The 21,973-nt window shown below is 53.7% G+C and overlaps 1 protein-coding gene across 1 annotated transcript in view; it reads left to right on the forward strand.

Annotated features, from left to right (window-relative positions):
* Positions 1 to 21,973, forward strand: part of Arhgap35 (Rho GTPase activating protein 35) — a 69,400-nt gene that overhangs the window by 44,333 nt on the left and 3,094 nt on the right. Inside the window, exons 3-6 of the mRNA XM_033765870.1 lie at positions 13,350 to 13,427; positions 14,966 to 15,097; positions 20,950 to 21,055; positions 21,712 to 21,973. The exon at positions 21,712 to 21,973 is cut by the window's right edge and continues 3,094 nt beyond it. Of these exons, the coding sequence (XP_033621761.1) occupies positions 13,350 to 13,427; positions 14,966 to 15,097; positions 20,950 to 21,055; positions 21,712 to 21,973 (578 nt within the window). The remainder of the gene's footprint in view (positions 1 to 13,349; positions 13,428 to 14,965; positions 15,098 to 20,949; positions 21,056 to 21,711) is intronic.

Consider the following 21,973-nt stretch of genomic DNA (forward strand, 5'->3'; position numbering starts at 1 on the left):
GTCCATTCCCAACTACTGCTGTAACTGTTGCTTAGGTGCCACTACAGCTTAGACGTACCACCAGGCTCACTGTGAGTGGATACTGCATCTGTGCTCCTTTGAATTGGCAGTAATGTGCTAAAATACAAAGTGTTTCATTTCATATGCTGTGATTTTTCAGAAGGGTTCTATGTGACTAAATCTCTCCCTCCCCTATAATTCTGGGCTTAACATTGTTTCCTATAACCCAAATAGCTTTAAAACACAGGTCTCACCACATTTTTTTCCATTTTTGCTGCCTTCCATGCACCCTTTCCTCACCACTCTGCTTGCTTTTAAGTGAAGCACAAATTACTTGCATTCCAAAAATTCCCTAATGCCGTACAGGCCGGCAGTCTGCTCGCCAGCTCTTGGCTGTTCCAGATAAGCAGAGTTCGTTGAGCTTGTGACTCGGCCTTGTGAGCGGATTTCCTCAGGACCCAGTGCCCTGCCTCATCAGAACAGTGTGCCCTGGCAAGCTGCCTGGATAGCCCAGGGGCCAAAGAGAAGTAGGGTTTGCCTCATAGTAATCCCGCCTTCTGCCCCAGACAGGAATGGTCTGGGTGGCAGCCCGGGTCCCCAGTTCTGTCCTGCTAAGCTTGTCCCCCTCCGTGCAAACTGAGAGGAAAGTGGGCTGGGTTTGCCATGAAGGACAAGCAGGAGGGCACAGAGGGACAGCAAGCTGTGCTAGAGAACAGCCCTCTTCTGGGCCCTCCGAGGAGCTGACCTGCCTGTGGCATCGTTAGGACTTGAGGGCGCCCTTGATCCTTGGTCTTACCCTGAACATGTTCATCTGCCTCACACACACACACACACACACACACACACACACACACACACACACACACACACACACACACACACACACACACACACACACACACACACACACACACACACACAGTGTTGCCCTCTGGCTTTTCACACTTGCTCTCCCAATTCAGGTTTACAGGAACAAGGAGGGGAGAGTCCGCGTGCCTGGTGTTCCCTAGGCCTAGGCTGTCTGGCTAATGAGTGCTCTGAAGTCAGGACCAACGTGCACAGCAGCCCTAGGACAGAGGTCCTTTCACTATCCCCATTTTTCAGATAAGAACACTGAGGCGGTGTGCACTGCCATGTGGCAGTGAGCCCAGCCCACTTTCTTCCTGATCATTTCATGGAGCCAGTGAATCCTGTAGAATAATCTGTTCCGCTGCACTGCTCTGCCCCCAAACATGTCAGAGATCCATGAACAGCATGCTGGGAGGCTGGGAGGACTGAGCCCTAACAAAAGAGCCCACCAAGGAACATGTGGACATCTCTGTGGAGTCATACTACCCTCGGCAGGGCTGCAGCCACAGCCAAACTGGCCTTGCCCTGTCCAAGTGAGTGAGCAGACTGGGCTGGAACAGCAGAGGGCAGGCTATAGTGACGGATGCAGTTCCGGGGGGTGGGGGGTATAGAGGGGAGGAGGTGGGCACTCTCCCACACCCCGAGCACTTGTCTAGGTGCTAGGGCCTGTGCTGGACGGGCCATCAGGAAGCACTGCCTGTTCTCTGGGACTTTGGGGGCCACTGGGAGGATCGACTTTAAGCAAGAACGCACTGCAGGACTTCCTGTGCTGCCTGCCCACTGCTGTGTAGGAAGTGTGTGCTGCTTAAACCCGCCCATGAAATCAGACTTCCCAGGCTTGAAAACCATCCCTACCCTCTGTTGCTGCCTGGTTGTTTCTCCAGTTACAAAATGGGAACTGTGATGATAGTGTACAGCTCTTAGGGTTGTTGGAAGGGCTTGGGATGCTCTGTGTATGACATGTGTGGCCTTAGCAGGCCACAAGTAGCAAAGTCGTCATTGTGACAGGGCCAGCCACAGCATGGAGGTTAGGGTGGACACAGCCTGGGGAAGGCTGAGGTAGGAAGTGGTGAGTGCTTGGAGGCTCTGTAAGACCACTGGGATTGAAGTGAGGCAGGAAGAGGTGATTGGCTTGAGCCTGGTGACAGAGCCTCTGAAGTCCCATATTGGGAAGTTTGTATATTTGCCTGAATTGTGTGGGCTGGGATAAGCTTTTCTTCTCGAAATTCAGAGCTTCTGCCTATGAAAAGTGTTCATTCTTAGGAGTAAGGAACCGGGGCAGTGATTGGTGATATCTCTGCTTCCCTTTCTGGGCCCCTGAGAGTGAGAAACCTGGAGAAAGTTAACCTCTGTCCTCCATCAAAACTCAGGAGCAGTCCTGCCTGTGTCCGCGAGAGCCTTTTCCATTTGTGCTGCTGTGGGGGAACTGGAACGGCGTGTGCAAGTGGCGTTAGTGCGCCCACGTGCTGGCGAGCAGGCTGTGGCTTTGTTGGTAGCTCTGTTAGCCATGAGCCCCTGAGTGGTGGCACCAGCTGCCCTCAGCCACACAGGCATCACCCTCTACCACTGGGCTTGTGCGGCACGCTGGCAGGATCACCTCAGAGCCCCGACGGTACCTCGCGTTCTTGGCAGGAGAGGCCTCCAGCTGTTCTGGCTCGGAACATTCGTTTCTGTTCTACAGAGTGCAGCCTGCTCACCTCCATTATGGTTCACTCCTCACCCCCCAAGCTGGGCAGTGTCCGCTCCTGGAGGCCCGCAAAGCACTGCACTTTGCCGTGCGGTTTCTTTAGCACAGCTCTGGGTGTGTCTTCCCTCAAGAGGTGGAGAACACAACCCGTATTGGGCTCAGAGCAGAGTCGAGAAGCCCTGCTTCAGTTCACACAGGCCCAGCCAGATGCCAGAGCCATATGACACCCCAGACCCGGTGCGAGGTTTTCCTGGCTTCCCCTCCAGATCTCTGTCCCTCCCCTCAGCCTGAGATTTATGACATGGCTGTGTGGACCTGCAGTGGCATCTGGACATAGAAGGCCGCAGTACCTCCTTGCAGAGCTGACTCAGGCAGGCAGGTGTAACAGCATTAGCAGCACTCTGTCCTGGGGAGAAAGGGCTGGCGTTGGCTGAGCAACCCTTGGTCTCACTATGTAGTTGAGACTGTCCTGGAACTCACTGTGTAGCCCAGGCTAGTCTCGAACTCACAGCGATCCTCCTGCCTCAGCCTCCCGAGTGCTAGGATTACAGGCGTGCGCCACCTCGCCCAGCAAGCAACTCTTGATTGAACTGCTGGGGAAGGCAGATGACGGGCACAGGAGTGAGTGGCCTCAGTGTTCCAGTAAGGGAAAGGCCAGAAAGACATTCCAGGCGCATCCGAGCAGGAAGGTGAAAAGGAAACCCAGGGGGGACTGAGTCTGGCCCTCAGCAGACTTCACAGAGAAGGCAGGCAGAAACTACCAGTGCTGGCCCAGGAGATGAGCCCGGGGCTCTTTCTCTGACTCAGCCTGCTTGCCCTCCAGTCACAGATGAGGACTGAGGAGGGCACAGAGAGGAGAGAGTGCTCTAAGAACAGGAGGGTGGGGAGTTCTCACTCACTGGGGAATCAGTCTGCTCCGTATGGTTTGTACCCTACACAGACTTCGTGCTTTCCAGTGTGGGGGACTGGACCCGAGGGTACTCTACCCTTTTTAAAATTTTCTTTATAGGGCCGGGGATTTAGCTCATTGGTTCTGCCACCTGCCTCGCAAATGCCAGGTCCGGAGTTCAGTCCCCAGTACCAAAACATAATAAATAAAATTTTCTTTACTTTGAGGCAGGGTCCCACTAAATTGGCCAGACTGGCCTCCAACTTGTGGCCCTTCTGCCTCGGCCTCCTGAGTAGCTGGGGATACAGCATGCACCACCACATCAGGCTCTACATAGACTCTTCAAATGAAAAGGTGCTAAGGAGCTAAGACTAGAGAGTAGCTACAGGTTCAAATCCCAGCTCCACCAGTTCCCCAGATTTATGGCCTCTGACAAAAATGGATAAGCTTTTCTGAGCCTCCTTTCCTTGTCTGTAGAATGGAAATAAAAATAGTACTTGCCTTGCCTGGTATGGAGTCACTACAACTATAATCCCAGCATTTGAGAGGCTTGCACAGGAAGATTCCAAGTTGAGATCCTGCTCAGACAACAGCAAGACCCTGTCTCAAAATATAAGAAGCAGGGCTGGGGATTTGGCTCAGTGGTTCTGCTGCCTGCCCCACAAATGCAAGGGCCCAAGTTTGACCCCCGTACCAAAAAAAAAAAAAAAATGGCTGAGGGTGTAGCTCAATCCCTATGTATATGCATATACACACACATACACAGATACATTCATGGAGCTGGGGCTTTAGCTCAGTGGTTCTACCGCCCGCCTCACAAGCACAAGGACCCGAATTTGATCCCTGGTACCACAAAAAAAAGAAAAACTTGCCTCACAGATACATTCATATGTGAGTACACACACTCCAGGAGTCTGAGGCAGGTAGTTTACAAGTTCAAGTACCACGTGGCAACTTAGACCCCCATCTCAAAATTTAAAAATGAAAAAAGGATATAGCTTGGTATAAAAGCCCTGGGTTCAAGTCCTCACTACTGCAAAACATTTAAAAATTGCCAGGTGGCTGGGTGTGGTGGCGTACGCCTGTAATTCCAGCACTTGGGAGGCTGAGGCAGGAGGATCGCTGTGAGTTCCAGACCAGCCTGGGCTACACAGTGAGTTCCAGGTCAGTCTCAACTACATAGTGAGACCCTGTCTCACAAAAAAACAAAACAACCTCCCCCTCAAAAAAAAAATTGCCAGGTGCAGTAATATATGCCCACCTCTTGGGGAGGCAGAGGCAGGAGGGTCACCACGAGTTTGAGGCCAGACTGAATTACATAGTGAGAGACTGTCTCAACAAAAAAAAGAACCGGATATGTAGCTCAGTGGTTGCCGCCACATGCCTCACAAGTGCAAGGTCCTGAGTTTGATCCCTGGTACCAAAAAAAATTAAAAATTAAAATTATTGGGAGGGTTCACTATGCTGTTTCCAGTGAAGAACTTATTACAGTGCCTGGCACTTGGAAATTCCTCAGCCAAAAGTTAATCATTGTTATTACTATGTGAGTAGAATCACTTTTTGTTCTTCTTCTTTCTCTTTTTGGTACTGGGGATCAAACTCCGGATCTTGGGTTTGTGAGGCAAGCAGTAGCAGCACTGAGCTAAATCCCTGGCCCATTGCTATGTGAGTGTTATTTCCCTGTACCACTTACTCATACTGCTTTCTCTTGTATAATCTCAATATTCACAACTTCTGTTTGGTTTTTAGAGACAGGGTCTCCCTGTGTAGTTCAGGCTGGCCTTGAATTCACTATGTAGCCCTGGCTGGCCTCAAAGTCACACTGATCCTCCTGCCTCAGCCTCTCTAGTGCTGGGATTACAGGCGTGCACCAACACTCACTTATGCACAACTTCCGGACAGACTCATTGAATGATACTATTAACACTTTTCTGAGTTTTGTTTTTGGTACCGGGGATCGAACTCAGGACCTTGCACTTGAGAGGCAGGCAGCAGAACCACTGAGCTAAATCTGTGGCCCTAAGGTTTTGTTTTTGGAATCTGTTCTCACTACATAGTCCAGGCTGGTCCTGGACTTCCTGTGTGACACAGGCCGGTCTTGAACTCATTATCTTCCTGCCTCAGCCTCCTGAATGCTGGGACTCAAAGCATGAGCCACTATGCCCAGCCAATACCCATTTTGGTAAGGATTCCGGGCCTTGGAGAGGTGGGTGCTGTGTTCTCAGACACCCAGTTTAGCTGTGAGAATGTGAACCGAGGTCGTTGTGCTGTGAAAACCCATACTTGCTCTGAATACTGTTCTGCTGACTTCTTAGCCAAGCTTTCAGAACCTAGGCCGTGGCTGCAAGCTGTCGTTACCAGTGCACACAAGGGCGACAGAACGGCAGGCATTAGGCTACAGGCTTTGCAGAGGTTGATTTCTGTCCGACTCTCAGATGAGTGGCATTGATCTCGGGATTCAAACCTGCACGTCCTTGACAGCAAAATTTGGTGTCGCGCCCTTATCTACTGGCCGTCGGTAGATCATCGGGCTAACGTGATCATTCGGCTCTAAGAGCACGGCGCCAAGATCTCATAAACTGCCACGACCCGCATAGCGTAGGTTCTGAAGCCGGGGAGAGCGGAAGAAGATGAAAAAAAGACGAAGAAATCAAGAAAGAAGGATACATACCGAGATTACGCTTGAAAGTTGGGGCCAGACGGAGCCATAGCGTGTCGGGAGCTAATGGCCGCTGGGAGCGCCACGCGCTCGTTATTTATGGTGAAAGGGACAGGAAGCGAAGGCGGGGCAAATGGTGCCGCGTGGCCTACGTGGCCTAGGCGGAGCGTAGCGTGATCGGTTCGTGATCCAGCTCTTGCGCCGAAAAGGGGTGAGGGAAAGATACGAGGAAACTCTCGTATGGCGGTGCCGCCCGGGGTCTGTGGAGGAGGAAGGGTCGTCTCCAGGCTCGGCGCTCTGCGAAACGCGTCCACGCGTGAGATAGAACCGCGGTGGCTGCTGTGCGGAGGGCTGGGCAGCATCCTGGCCGTGGGGCGGGGGTACCGCGGATCGAACCCCGGGCCTTGAGCTTGCGAGGCAGGCGGCAGAACCACTGAGCTAAATCCCCAGCCGGCACACTGGCTTTCGATTCTGACCCAGCCCGCCCCAGACACTTGCGCTTTCATCTGCCAGCGAGGTGAGGGGGTGGGAAAACAGCAGGGTCCTCAAAAGGAGGTGCTGTATAGGCTCCTGGCGCGTGCCCTAAAGGAAAGGCTGCTGGTCCCCCACATGGTGCATGTGGTGTGCGAGGGGGCTTCCTCCTCTGAGCTCTCGGCACCCTTGGGCCTTGTGGCTCACCCCGCCTGCACAAGACAGGAGGAGCATGGTTTATGCCATGCTCTCGGCCCCAGAAAAGTTCATCCTGTCTGTTTTAGCGTACTGGCTGCGCCAGTTAAATTTTTGTAAAGAACAAAAGTGCTGAGTTTTTATATCTAAATATAGAAAGTAAAAATAAGCAAGTCCAAGTTTGTCTTGGAGGAAGAATTGATTCGTTGCTAGAAAGGAAACTTCAGAAGAGCTGAAGCCTGCTGTCAAAGAGCGGCAGGAAGGCCCAGCGAGGCCTGCTTCAGGAGGACTTCTGGGCGAGAGGGCCGGCCCTGGACCCAGGGATAAAAACCTGCTTGGACATCTTAGAAAACCAGGCCCAGGCCAGGCCAGGAGGGAGGGGATTCTCCCCATTGGTTTCCAAGCTCCTGTGGGGCCCAGGTCCGGCCAAGTGCTGCAGGGAGCCAAGCCTGAGTGTAAAGGAATGTACCTGTGGTGCGGATGTCTGCTCAGTGAGCATTTATCACTGCTTTTATCCGCTCTTTTTAAAATTGTTTTGAAAGTTATGCATGACCATGGTTAGAAGATTAAATGATAGTTAAAAGCTTGCTTACATGTAAAAAGCAACTGCTTTAGTTCTTGGAAATGCTTTGTTCCTAAAGTATCTGGCCTTTTTTTTTTTTAATTTATTTTCCCCAACCATAATGGGGATTGAATACATCTTTTTATTTTTTATTTTGAGGCAGGTCTTGCTGAATTGCTCAGGCTGGGCTCAAATTTAAAATCCTCCTGTCAGGATTGTGGGAGTGAGCCACCACACTGGCTCTGGTGTCTGGGTTCGGGATTTTGGGGGGTATTGGTTTGTTTTGTGTGTGTGATGCCCCCTTGTATTGCTTCACTGAGTTCAAGAGTCAGCGAGACCTCAGAGGCCTGAACCACCCAGCAGCAGCAGTGCCTTGCGAGTGTGTGAAAAATGCAGGCTTGGACTCCACTACAAAGCAGCAGGATACAAGGTCCAGAGTCTGTGCTGTTATAAGCCCTCCAGCTGATTCTGATGCATACTCAGTTCTGAGAAATAGCAAGGTAGAGCACAACAGAAGACAGCCCCTGAATCCAACAAGGTTCAGACCCCCTGCACAGCTCATAGGCTCTCTGGCCTCCTTGTGCACACTGCTTCTGAGCCCCAGCGTACTCCTCTGTGCAGTGGGATTTGTGGTCACCTGTCTAAGGCGTCACGGTGTTCCCAGTGTGAAAGGGCTGGGCAAATGCTCAGCATTGCAGGCCCCACAGTGGGCATTCAGCGAGTGGTTTATTACATGATTGTTTTAAACTGTCTCCCAGATACTAATCTTTTCAAACTTATCCCAGTCAGATGGCTATTGAGTGAGGGGGGAATGCAAAAGCTTTGGCCAATTCCAATAATGATTTCTGTACCTATGAATAGGTGTGTTATAATTGAGAGAATGTGATTTCCATTCTTAGTTGTAGCTCTATTCCCTACAGCCTCTGGGACAAGACTTCTACGTGGTGGCTGTTCAGATATTTGAAAATAGTCACCTTAGCTATTCTGGGCTTTTTCTTGTTCTAATCCCAAAGATTAAATTTAACTGTAATTTGTAGGGATATTTTAAAAAGAAAGAAGGCAAGTGTGGTGGTACACACCTGTAATCTCAGCACTTTGAGTGGGTGAGTCAGGAAGATTTCAAATCCCTGGGCCAGGGACCTAGCTCAGTGGTTCCACCACCTGCCTCGCAAGCTCAAGGCCCCGAGTTCAATCCCTGGCACTAAAAAAAATAAAATCAAAAAAATTGAGGTCCATCCTGGGTGACTTAGTGACTTAGCAAGACCTTGTCTCAAAATAAAAGAGGGCTGGGGATGTAAACCCGTACAGAGGACCCGTGTTCAAATTAACGCAACGCTGAGGCTCCATCTTACTCCAGAAAGAATGACTGCTATCAAGAAATCAGCCAGTAACAAATGCTGTGAGGGCTGTGAGGAAAAAGGATCCCTGCTCCCCTGCTGGTGGGAGTGTGGACTGGTGCAGCCACTGTGGGAATCAGTGTGGAGAGTCCTCAAAATACTAAGACTGTATCCATTTCACCCAGGTATTCCTCTTCTTGGCATCTTCCTGAAAGAATTAAAAGCATCCTATCCCGGCGATATATGCGCACCCATGTTTATAGTGGCACAGTGTATAATGGCTAAGTCTTGGAAACAACACAAATGCCCATCAACCAACGAGTGGATAAAGATGTGTGGGTTTTCTTTTAATGCAATGGAGTACTACTCTGCCATAAAGAAGATGGGCTTCAGGCATTTATAGTTACATGAATGGACCTTGAGACCATGCTCTTAAGTGAAATAAATCAGACCCAGTGTTTAAATCCTGCGTTGTTTCTCTGGTGTGAGAAACAGTGTAGAAGTAAGAACCGAGATGTATAGTGGATGCTGGGAAAGGGGAAGGAAGTGTTCAAAGGGGAAGGGGAACAAGGGAGGAGGAGGGAGGGGCAAGGAAAAAGTGAAAACAAGGGAAAAATGGAAACAAAGCTTTTGTATATAGGGAAGGGGATATGGGATAAAGTAAAATAAAACTTATTTTAAAATAAAAACAAAGACCCCAGAACCATGGCGGAGGGAGACCCTGTGGAAGGGGCTATGAATGTTAGTTTTAGCTTGGTGCTTTTTCAGTGGACTGGGTGGGGGCCACTGCTGGTAAGAATTCTGCCTTCTGCCAGCAGACGTGCATGGAGTCACTCCTGTAGTGCTTTCCTGTGGGGCACCAGGCCCCTGGCTTTTCCTGCAGAGGTCCGGAGCCCCTTGGCAAGCTGCCCTGCTCTGCCCAGCACCCTGGCTCTCACCTGGGTACCAGCACCCACTTGTCACTTGCAGCCCTCGTGGCATTTGCAGGGAGCCCTTTTTTAAACTGACGTCTAATTAGTAGTTGAGATAAATTGTACTAGCCAAGCTAATGATACCTTTGCTAAATTGTGCTGTGGTGTTGGGTACGATAGCAACAGCATTGTTACTTTAAAATGAGATTTTGTAAATAAACATGCACCAGATTACAGGAAGCACTAAGCTGATGATTAATTGGTGCTCCGAAGCTGGCCTTGTGCTTGCAAATGCTTCCATTTGGTGATGACCCATCTGGCAAGGTTTAGGTGGGCCCGCACCTCTGATCGTTCCCAGATAGCTGAGTTGTAGTTTGTTTTCTACCCTCTGATGCCAGGGGCAAGTGTCGCGAGGAGGCAGTGCACAGGGTGCCTCTGTCCACACAGAGGCTCGAGGCACAGAAGAGGACGAGTGGCCAAGGCTCTCTCCACACCGGGCTGCCGGGTCTGTGACACTGCTGCATTGTCAAGGGCTTTCTGCCATTTGTACCCTCATTTTCTTTGCATTAAAGTGGACTGAGGGCCGGGCATGGTGGCGCACGCCTGTCATTCCCACTCGGGAGTCACACAGAGGCTCGAGGCACAGAAGAGGACGAGTGGCCAAGGCTCTCTCCACACCGGGCTGCCGGGTCTGTGACACTGCTGCATTGTCAAGGGCTTTCTGCCATTTGTACCCTCATTTTCTTTGCATTAAAGTGGACTGAGGGCCGGGCATGGTGGCGCACGCCTGTAATTCCAGCACTCGGGAGGCTGAGGCAGGAGGATCACTGTGAGTTCGAGACCAGCCTGGGCTACATAGTGAGTTCCAGGTCAGTCTCAACTACATAGTGAGACCCTGTCTCAAAAAACAAAACAAAACAAAACAAAAAAAAGGGCTGAGGGAGGGGTGGGGGTTTAGCTCAATGGTGCCGCCGTCTGCCTCACATGCACAAGGTCCCAGGTTCGATCCCCAGTACCAGAAGAGGGGAGGGCACTGGGGGAGCCAGGCATATACTCTGTTTGTTTTGTTGGTTTAGGTCTGTTTGTTTGTTTTTGAGACAGGTTGTCACTGTGTAGTTTCACCTGGCCTTGGACTCGTAGCCCAGACTGACCTCAAATTCACAGCAGTCTTCCTTCCTCAGTCTCTTGAGTGCTGGGATACAGCTGTGCACCACCACATCCGGCTAGGTTGGGTATTTTTTTGAGACAGGGTCTCACTGTGTAGCCTAGGCTGGCCTCAGACTCATAGTGATCCTCCAGCCACAGCCTCCCGAGTACTGGAATTACAGGTTTGTGCCATCACACGCAGCTAAGACCCTATCTCAATTTTTTTTTAAAGGCTAGGGGGAGGGAGGTAGGGAAGAAAAAGAGGAAGTAAAATGAATTAAGGTATGTTATATACACGTGTACCAGTTCCCTACAACGAGTGTAATCATTATGTACTAATAAACTCTTTAAAGAGGGCTGATACTGAGGAAAAGGGAAGGGAAAATACGTATTTTTTCAAACTAAGAAGAGAAAATCTGAAACCACTGACACATACCCCTGATTTGTCGGCATGTGGGTGATGTCGTGTAAGCCTTTGATGTGGCACCTGAGCTGTGAAATAGGAAGTTTAAACCTGTATGAGAACAGCTGAGAAAAGCCACTGCCGGGTGCTTCCCTGGTCAGAGTCCTGGACGAGTCAGGATGGTGACCGGTGCACCATCTCAGAATCCGTGCAGAGCCAGGGAACTCAGTGCATGTGGGGTTTCCGGGGGGCTTTGGGCCAGACCCCAAGCAGTGGGTTAAAGTAAAGCAGTGGGAGGCTGAGCTGGGGGCCTCTGGAACAGTGTGGAGCAGTGTGGCAGAGGCCCGGGCTCCCACGGGCCACCTCAAGACCTTGCAATTTGGGCAAGGACTTTTCCCTTGTAAACCTTGCTTTTTCTCAGCTATCTTCTGTTCCTAGCCAGCAGCTCCTCCCAGGGGTGTGGAATGCTGATGGCGTTGTGACTCAGGGCTATGCCTGGTGGGCGTGGCACACAGCGTGGTCCCTGCTCCGGTGGGGAGCCCTGTGACACGAAGAGCACAGCCAGGGTAGTGCCTTGGCCACCGTGCAGTGTCCCTGGGGCCGGCCCATTGGCCCCTTTCTCTCTGGGTGAGGGGCCTGTGTGCAGTTCGCTTTTAAGCAGGAAGCTGGTGCTCTTGAGTGCAATCCCAGGCCCCAGCAGACACATTATGGCAACACTGACCTGTGTGGCTTTCGCTGCCCTCAGGGCCTGGCCCTCCCTCCACTCCCTGCACCGCCTCCTGTGGTGGCCACCGGGGTAGGTTCTCAGCAAGCCGGCATTGCTCAGGACCAGGGTCTTCACAAGGGATCCAGAGTTTATTGTTTTGTCTTTTATCCTTTTATTTATTTACTTTTTTTCCTCTCCAGAGTTTCTTTGACCAGCAGATCCCATCCTGGTTTTTAGCAGTGGTATCACTGTCCTTTAGACCTATGATGTTAGTGGTGAACCATGGGTTTTCTCCCCTGGCACAGGGAGAGTGGGCTCAGTAGACCTCCTTAGGGTGAGGGCTGTAGTCAGTCTTGCACTTGGTTCTTTATGATTTTTGTTTTGTTTTGTTTTGTTTTGTTTTTTTGGTACCAGGGATCGAACTCAGGTCCTTGTGTTTGTGAAGCAGGTGCCAGAACCACTGAGCTAAATTCCCAGCCCAGTTCTTTATGTTCTATGTCATCTAAGTCATTGAGTTTTGCTTTTGATTTTTTTTTTCCTTGCCTCACAATGACACCAAATAAGTTTCAGGGGAATTAGAGTTTTTAAAAGAATAAATCATAGCTGGGTATGATGGCACACTCATAATTCCAGCACTCGGGAGACTGATGAAGGAGAATCTCCAAGTTCCAGGCCAGCCTGGACTACGTAGTAAGTTCGAGGCCAGCTCGAAGTACGTAGCAAGACCCTGTCTCAAAAAATTTTTTTGCATTTTGTACTTCAAAAAAAAATTAATAGACAACAGGAGCTAGGTGTGGTGCGCACATCTGCAGTCCCAGCTACTCTGGAGACTGTGGCAAGAAGATTGCTTGAACCTAGAAGTTCAAGACTAACCTCAGCACCATAGAGACCCTGTGGGTGGGGTGTCGGGGCTGGGGATCAACATTAACTTAGCACTCAGTGAGAAGCATTGAAACCCAGGGCTTTCGGTCTGAGCCACACCCCCAGCTCCCTTTTCGTTTCTCTAAGTTGCTGGAGCTGGCCTCAAACTCTTTTTTTGGTACCTGGGATCAAACTCCGGATCTTGTGCTTGCGAAGCAGGCGGTGGCACCACTGAGCTAAATCCCAGGCCCCTGGCCTCACACTTTTGATCATCCTGCTTCAGTCTCCTGAGTAGCTGAGATAGTAGGGTTCACTGCCACACTCACCCTTTTTTTTTTTTTTTTTTTTTTTTTTTTTTTTTTTTTTTTTTTTTTTTTTTTTTTTTGGTACCTGGGATCAAACTCCGGATCTTGTGCTTGCGAAGCAGGCGGTGGCACCACTGAGCTAAATCCCAGCCCCCTGGCCTCACACTTTTGATCATCCTGCTTCAGTCTCCTGAGTAGCTGAGATAGTAGGGTTCCCCTCCCCCCCCCCCCTTTTTTTTTTTTTTTGGTACCAGGGATCGAACTTTAAGTGAAAAATCAAACAGGAAATGAGTTAAAGCATCTAGAAAAACCAAAGCATAGTTAGCCCTGGGCTCACTTCATGCCCCTTTCTATTTATTTCCCCTCAGGACTGAGCACTGAAGGCATCTACCGGGTCAGCGGGAACAAGTCAGAAATGGAGAGTCTGCAGAGACAGTTCGACCAAGGTAAGGCAGAGGCCACAGCCAGGGTCGCTATCCCAGAGATGGAGGAAGAGGCCACCTGTGGCCAAGGCTGAGTCACCGTGCCGAGCCACCCCTGCATCACTGTGCACAGACAGTGCTCCAGGTTGCCCAGGGATGTGACACAGAATTCGGGTGAAGTGAGGTCGTGTTTGCCAGAGCCTGGGAGCACCCTCGCTGCCCCTGAGAATGGTGTGGGTGCTGGGCTGAGCCACACTGGCTCTCAGCAGGGACCCCTCTCCAAGGCTTGGTCGGCCTTAGACACCCCAGCCAGGAGATCGGACTCTACCTGTGGGGTGAGAAGCCACATTCGCCCAGGCTAGAAGCCAACAAACAGCCCAGAGCCGCAAAAGTTCCCAACGGTCAGTGGCCAGGGAAGGAGGCCGGTGGGGGTCAGAGGGGTGCAGCCAGGAGCAGAGACCTCACCACACACCTCGCACGCCACTGTCAGGTCCGGCTAGCAGGCGGCGGGCCAGGGCGAGCACACCGGAGTGGGACGCACCTGTTGCCCTTGTTGTCAGGATGCTAAGGTCAGAGGACGGTGGAGGGACTGGGCTGAGGCCCCGTGGTGCAGCGTTTGCTCGGTGTGTGTGAGGCCTGGGGTCCCATCTGTGACACTGCAAAACGAATAAAGGCTGAGCCCTAACACAGCCTCCTGTCGCTGAAGGTGAGGGACACATTCTGAGAACTGCCTTCTTAACTGTTCTGTCACCAGGAGAGCATTGCAGTGTGCTTACCCAGACTACAACAGCCACGTCGTCACTAGGCTGTAACATCTCGTGGGACAGCACATGTGCTGCTGACTGGAATGTGGTTAGGTGGCTCATGACAAGAGAAGCAACAGTAAACAGGTGGCAGCTCCCCGGATGGACTCTTGGCAGTGCCCGTCAGTAGATGCTTTCTACAGGATGAGGATTCAGGAGAAAGAAGGGCAGAGATGAGATCAGAGGAGCTGTGTCATCTCCTAAGCTCTGCAGCCACAGGGGACGGGGACGGAGGCAGTCGCGCTTTCTGGGGCACACCTGGAGAGCGAGCAGTCTCCTCCTTTCCTCCCAGGGAAGGCAGTGAGGAAGGCTGCCAGTGAGGGAGGCAGGCGGCTCAGAGATACAGCGCTACAACCCCCTACCCGAGGACAGCAGATCCAGCAACCTTAGAAAGTGGCCTTGGGCCTCTTCCAACCACAGATCTCTTTCTTTTTGTGTGTATGGTACTGGAGATTGAACCCAGGGCCTTCATACTGTTTCAACCCCAACATCCCTCCCCTTAAGACGGGATCTTATTCAGGTACGTAGGAGACTAGGCTCGAATTTAGGATCCTTCCGCCTTGGCTTCTCTTGAGTGCTGGGATAACAGGTGTGCGCCACCATGCCCAGCCTCAGACTCTTTAGCAACATTTCACACATGCCACCTCCTCCCCAGTCCTTTCTAATCCTGAGTCCCTGGCTTCTCCCAAGCCTTGAGTGTCCCTTTTGTTTCTGCCTAGCATAGACTGGTCCAGCCTCTCTCTCCTGACTTCCTTTCAGACCACAACCTGGACTTGGCGGAGAAAGACTTTACGGTAAATACCGTGGCCGGTGCCATGAAGAGCTTTTTCTCAGAACTGCCAGACCCTCTGGTCCCGTACAACATGCAGATTGACCTGGTGGAGGCACACAGTGAGTACCGGGAGCCTGAGTGGGCGGGTGGAGCAGGGGTGCGGTGCTGTACCGACAGGTCCTTCCCTCAGAAGAGATGGGTCCGCCTTGGCAGCCTCAAGTGTGGGTCTGAGGGTTTTCCTCAGCTCTGTCCATGAAGTACACGGTTTAGGTGCCCGACCTGGTCAGATCCCTGCTCCTTCGCTTGTGGATCGTGTACCCATGTGGGCCCGGGAGTCGGCTGCTGCCCTTACCATCCCTGCTGTGGGGAAAGAGAGGCTTGGGAAGGTCTAGACGCAAGGCTGGCAGGGACTGATTTTGTAGTAGGTTTTCCTCTCCCCTTTCCTTACCTCCGTCTTCCTACCCCTTGTGGGAGGGAGGCAACATGGTCTGAGGCTGTACCACTTCTCAGGAAGCCACCTCTGGAGGGAAAAGGACGTTTCCAGTGGCCTAGCCAGATGCCTCCTTGGCACTGCAGCACACTTACGCTTGCCCCTGGGTTTCAGTGACGGTTTCTGGGTGCCATCTCATCTGACCTCTTGGAGCTCCCCTGTGGTCGCACTACTTTTTCTAGCCAAAGGCAGCTTCCAGCTTCGCCCCTCTGCAGAGCCAGGACCCAGAAGCAGCCCTTGCTGGGCACCTGCAGAAGGAAGTGCCCTTGCCAGCTGCCCAGAGGCGGCCTGGGAAGAGCAAAGGAGGCATGAGGCACGCTCCTCGGGCCGTGGGGCGTTAGGCTCAGCTTGTCACTGTCCGGCTCAGAGGAGGGAGTTGACACAGCAGAGCTCACCCACAAGGTCAGTGGTGAGGCGGAACTTGTACAGGTTACAGCTTAGTTCCCCTCGGGTCTGGGTCCCAGATTCTTGGTGCCTCTAACGGAAGCGGGTGCTAAGGAAGCCCCCCACCTGTGAGCTGTGGAGGCTGTGGAGCTGCAGCCCCTGCCCTCCCTCGGGGACGTTCCGGGTCTGCTTCTCCCCTGGTGTTTGTTTCCACAGCCTAGGTGCCACTTGTCCCTTCTTTTTTTTCGATCGAACTCAGGTCCTTGAGCTGGCGAGGCAGGCGGCGGAACCCCTGAGCCAAATCCCCGGCCTCACTTGACCCTTCTTCTGCCCGTACGGCCAGGCCAGGTAGAATTAGTTGGTCACAGCTCCTAACTTCAGGTTACCTTGCCCACCAGGGGCAGGGCAAGACTGTGTCGTACTTGTGGGCCTGTCACAGGGCCTGTTCCTCCTTCCCACTACCTCTGAGGACAGAGGAGTTAGAGGTGGGGACACGTGGAAAGCACAGGGAAACTCGAGCAGGCCCTCTCTCGGCCCATTGCCCAGGCTTGTCCCTGAACAAAAGTTAGAGAAGGTGTGGCCTGGTCCTCAGCCTGTGGAAGCACAGGAGCCTCTCTGCATTCATCTTGCCTTGGCGCCATCTAGAGGCGCGCGGGGCCCTGGCACGCCATTGTCTGAACGGGAAGGGCTGACGGGACAGCTTTCTGTCCCGGGAGGTGCTACTGATAGGGAACCAGCTGCCCTTCCTCCAGCGCTGCTTCTGTGGGGCTCCCACCGCTGAAGAGGTGGCTGCTTGCTGCTCTCCTGCAGCAGCCTGGAAAAGGGTGGAGGTTTTTGGCCTCCTCTTCCCATGGTGTTTCCTGTGCCCGCACTGGGCAGCCGGGGCTCCTCCGTAGTCTTGGACCTGGCAGGAGGGAATGGGGGAGCAGCCTCTCACTGTCAGAGCCCCGCTTGCAGCCAGAGCAACTGAGGGATGAATGACCGCGGCTCTGAGCCAGAGAGACACGAGGTAGTGCTGAAGTGAGTGTCGAGGGTGGCTGTTTCCCGACTGGCTGTGTCTCCATGACAACATCAACTTGACCGGCTCCTTCCACTTAATACCTGGGAGCAGCTGTGTCAGTGGGTTGTGGCTTAGGCCTGCTTTCACATCTGTCACCACAAACACCAAGGTCCCTGTCTAATTATTATTCTAAATGTTATTCCTCTTCTAATTATTATTCTGTTAGCAACAGAATTTCACAGTGTTGAACATTGTTGAAAGCGTGCCCACAAAATAGAGGTTCTGCGATGATTCACCAGTTATCTTCCTGCCGTATTCGGAAGGACATGGGGGATCCAAGGCTCACTTCTGTGCTTGCAGCATCCTGGCCTGGCCCTCGGTGAGGCAGCAGCACTGAGGTGCTGGGTGTTGACTCGTTTTACAGAGGGGGAAACTGAGGCTCTCGGAGGGAGCACAGCCTGGCTTACGCCTGGGACCACCCTGCTAGGAAGTGGTGAGTGGTGCACAGTGACATCCTCTGCAGACAGTGAGGGCGCAGAGCTAGAAGTGAGACGGCGTGGTCAGCAGGGAGTGAGGGGCGGGCCTGCGCCGTGGCTCCGGGTCAGAGCGGGACCGTGACCGGGCAGAGGAGAAGGCTTTGTACTGCCCACCTCTGCCCTGCCCATACCTTACCCTGGCCTAGGCATAATTCCTGCCTTAGATCTGCCTTCTCCTCCTCCCTGTCGCCCCTCCCTCCCTCTTCCGGCCCCTCCGCATCCAGTACCCCAGCCCTGTCTGACAGTTTTTATGCATTGGCATTCCTAGAGCTGTCTGTGTCCCAGGCCAGAAGATCTGGGCTAAGGATGTAGCCCCCGGGCCCTCATTACCCCTCAAAACTGCTTATAAAGGGGCATCTTCTTAGTCTAGGGAGAAGGCCAGTAACTTCACCAAATCGTTTGGGGAACATGGTTCAGGATACTGGCTTATCATCCTACCCTTACCCTTTGACTGCTGAGACAACCTAGCTAGAGACAGACGGCTGAAGTCAGCAGGCAGACAGCTCTGCTGCCCTTGGGGGTCTTGTTCTCGTGCTGCCTGGGGACAGTGCTGATTCTGGGACCCTGCCTTCCTCTTATCTGACCCTCACTTCCAAGCACAGGTTTATGAATTTCACAGATGCGCCTATGTGCCACGCCCTGGGTGAACAGGGCTGTGACAGTGGACGGAGTGTGTGGTCCCCTCCTCAGTCTGGTGGGGCAGGGACACTGAACACGCTGCAGAGTCGCCTCTCCTCCAGACGGACAGCCTGAACTTTCCATTCCAGCCCCACAGAGTAAGACGCGGCCTGGCCTTGGAGTCGCCTGTCGCCTTGGGGAGAGGGCAGGCTGCCCTCTGGCTGCCTGCACGCCTAGCCACTGAAAGCCTGTGACCTTGAATCGGGCTGTTTCCTTCTGTGATGTGGGCATGCAGGGCACTCCAGGCACCGAGGGAGCAGCAGCAGATCCAAGCTGAGCACTGGTTTGGCAGGCTGGGGCCAAAGATGGCAGGCTGCCAGGGCAGGGACCCTGCCACCAGTCTGGGTGACCTTGGGCCAGTTTCTCTACCTTTTTGAAGCCCTGAGGAGGTTTTTGTTTGTTTTTTTTTTATCTCAGCAGGGATCAAACTAAGGACCTTGCTCTTGGGAGGCAGGTGCGGTGCCCCTGAGCTACATCCCTGGCCCTAAAGCCCTGGTTTATACTGTGCAAGGTACCTGAAGTCCCTGTGGCTTCTGGCTGTTCACACCACTTCCTCCTGAATTCCTGGGTCTCGAAGCTGTCACCTACTCTGTGCCCAGACTTCATCTTGGCTCACCTGGCCCAGAATGCCCCCTGCACCTTCCTTGCTGTCTGTGTGGGGCCCCGTCCCTTCTTCCTGCAGCTGGAGGCATGGCTGGGATCCTGGGACTGTAGCGCAGACTGTGGGAGCCCAGCCTGGGGACCCACCCACCTGCCCCATCACCAGCCTTTGGCCTGGTGCGACCTCTTGAGCGAGCTCCTCAGCCCGCACGGGGAAAGCCCAGCCCCTTCTCGCCACTCAGTGCGTGGTGCAGGCTCCCTAGGAGCAGCTGGGAAATGGTGTAAAGCATCATGGTGTCTTCTGCGCATCCAAAGGTCTAAGCCTAAAGTAAGCCCCACCTGAGAGGGGCTTGTGGGGCTGGCGGTGAGCTCTGGGAAGGAGAGGCACATGGGGTCAGGCCGAAAGGACGTGGGCAGGGCTGGCCTTGTTTAGAGAAGCTGGGCTGGGCTTTGCCAGGGCTCCCCTTCTCTCCCCGCAGTGCTTCTCTGCGCTCCTGAGACCTGGGCCAGGCCTGGGGGAAGGGAGAGGAAGGGCAAGGCACTGGCCGCCAGCCCCTTATCAGGCCCTAAGTACAAGGCTGGGTGGGGGAGGGCTGGGCTTCCTCCAGTGGCTCCATTACTGCCCCAAGGAGGAAAGAGAGGAAGCCCCGTCTTCGAGGGCGTCCGGCAGACGGTGGCCCGGTCGGCCCAGCTTCCTTTCTCAGCGAGGACGGTGAGACTCTGCTCTTACGTGAAGGTGCCACTCAAGGCCTGACTAAAATAAACACAGCTGTGTTCGTGTTGCACAGGCACCTACAGAGGCCTGCACAGCCACTTCGGGAAGGCGCATGATTATTTTATTAAGCAAAACTTGGAGACATAGTACACTTGCTTCTCAGGTGATCTCCAACCTCCCTGTAGCAGTTTACTTTGTTTTTTGTTTTGTTTTGGTTTGTTTTTGAGACAGGGTCACCTTATGTAGTCCAGGCCGGCCTTGAACTCAAGGAGAGCGATCCTCCTGCCTCAGCCTCCCAAATTCTAGGATTAAGGTGTGCTCCACCACACCCGCTTTTAATTTACCGTTCCTACGCAAACTTCATTTAGACCTAACAATAAAGGCTGCCAAGAATCTGCTGGAAAATGAATCTTGGGTTCAGAGAATGAGGCAGATCGTAGTTCTGTGTCATTTCCTGTGCATTGTGGTCATTTTCTAACAGAGGCTCCTCTCACCAAGCCCCACTCCCAGACCACAACTCTGCCTGGTCTCAGCCTCCCTCACACAGCTGCCGGCCCAGCTCGTTCCTGGTGCCTCACACACGGACAGCTCCCAGACCCCGTCTCAAAAAGCATAGCGGAGGATTCATGAGCCTCCAGGAGTCTGGGACAGGAAGGTCCGTGGTGTGGCTGCCAGGGAGAGCCTGTGCACCCAAAGCCATTAGGAACCACTGAGCTTTTTAAGAAGCCCCGTGGGGACCCCTGGGCCTCAGCTGTGATGGGCACTGTGTGCTTCAGGGCCGTCTCGTGGCTTTCCTGAGCCCTGCTGTGCTCCCAGGAAGGCGCTCCAGGGCTATCTGTCCAGGGCGAAGAGCTCTGTTTTGACCAGCCATGGCCCAGGTGGGCTCTGGGCTAGTTCTGCTTCACAGCCAGGACGGGCCAGGGCCCTGGAGGAGGGGCGCCAAGACACCGGGGAGCCCCGAAGTCACAGCCCAGGCTCCACAGCCAAGTGGCCGGCCGGCCTCGGAATTCTGACTGCGTGGGGCCTGGCCTGTTTCCCTCTCCCGGGACGTCAGGGTTCCCTGATGGGCACTGTGTGGGCGGCACTGGGGGGAGGGGGTGCCAGGCCCCTTTGCCGAGCTGCATAAGAATCCCCTACTGTTCGCCAGCTCCTTCTACCAAGCAGTGTATGGAGGAGATGCCTTGGGTGCCCAGAAAGGACAGAGCCCTGGTTGTTGGGCAGCTCCTCCCTAGCCGTGTGCGGGTGCACGTGTGGGTGTGTGGAGCAGCCAGTCTCCTGCACAGGGATGCCCGTCTCCAAGGCAACCAGAGGGGCGAAGAGTGGCGTCCTTCCTGGTGGAGGCTGGATGGTCCCGTCTCAGGTGGGGCTCACAGTGCTGCACTGCAGCAGGGGCCTGGCACAGAGGTGAGCCTCGCCCCCGGGCTCATGCCAGCTGTGGACACAGGCTTTGGAGAGAAGGCCAGGGTTGGCGTGTCTGAGAGCCCCACAGAGAGTATCCAGAAGTAGCCACCAGTCCGTGCACACCCAAGCAGCTGTGGTCCTAAATGTCTGGTTTTCTCTCTCCTCAGAAATCAACGACCGAGAACAGAAGTTACACGCCCTTAAGGAGGTATTAAAGAGGTTCCCGAAGGAAAACCATGAAGTCTTCAAATATGTCATTTCTCACCTGAACAAGTAGGTTGTGGGCTTTCTGGCTGTTTTCCTCCTGAGGGTCAGTTAAGAGCTGTTACCAAGACTCCCTTCTCAGCCTGGTGCAGGGTCGGACCCAGCTGGCACTGAGGGGTCTGCCAGGGTTGCTGCTCGGCTTCCTCCCTGGGCACCCCGGGCCCTCACAGCAACGCGTCCTCGGGTCTTGGTGCTGGTGCTGCATGGCGCCCCATGTGCCCAGCACCAGCTAGCGCACGTGGCTTCAGCTGAGCTTGCAGGGCACTTTATGGAGCCTCTGCCCTTGCTCCCCCAAGACAGCAGACGGGGAGATTCTCGGTGCGTACTGTTGGTACGTCCAGATGTGGGTCCTGGCAGCACCCACAGTCCTGTGTTTCTGCTCCAGGAGGGGCCTGCCAAGGGCAGGAGTGAGGTGCTGCAGGCACGGCAGCTGCTCTCAGAGGAGTTGCCACCCAGAGAGGCTCGCTGGCAGCCGGCAGCGTTACTCACGCAGCTCTGGCCAGGACTCCCTCTCCCTGCACAGCCAGGCGTGCTGCGCCGAGTTGTCCAGAGAGCCGTCGGCCCAGGCTCCGCAGAGGAGCCGCCTGGGTTCTCGGGCTGAGGGAGGGTGGGGAGCACTGGGCGGGGACCTGCGCAGCCCTGACTAGCTCTGATGTCACCTGCAGAGTCAGCCACAACAACAAGGTGAACCTCATGACCAGTGAGAACCTCTCCATCTGCTTCTGGCCCACGCTGATGAGGCCGGATTTCAGCACCATGGACGCGCTCACCGCCACGCGCACCTACCAGACAATCATCGAGCTCTTCATCCAGCAGTGCCCCTTCTTCTTCTACAACCGGCCCATCAGTGAGCCCCCGGGCGCCGCGCCCAGCTCCCCCTCTGCAGTCGCTTCCACCGCCCCCTTCCTCACCTCCGCGCCTGTCACG

This window comes from Fukomys damarensis, unplaced genomic scaffold, assembly GCF_012274545.1.
Source record: "Fukomys damarensis isolate Sample0158 unplaced genomic scaffold, DMR_v1.0_HiC HiC_scaffold_19, whole genome shotgun sequence".
Taxonomy (NCBI): domain Eukaryota; kingdom Metazoa; phylum Chordata; class Mammalia; order Rodentia; family Bathyergidae; genus Fukomys; species Fukomys damarensis.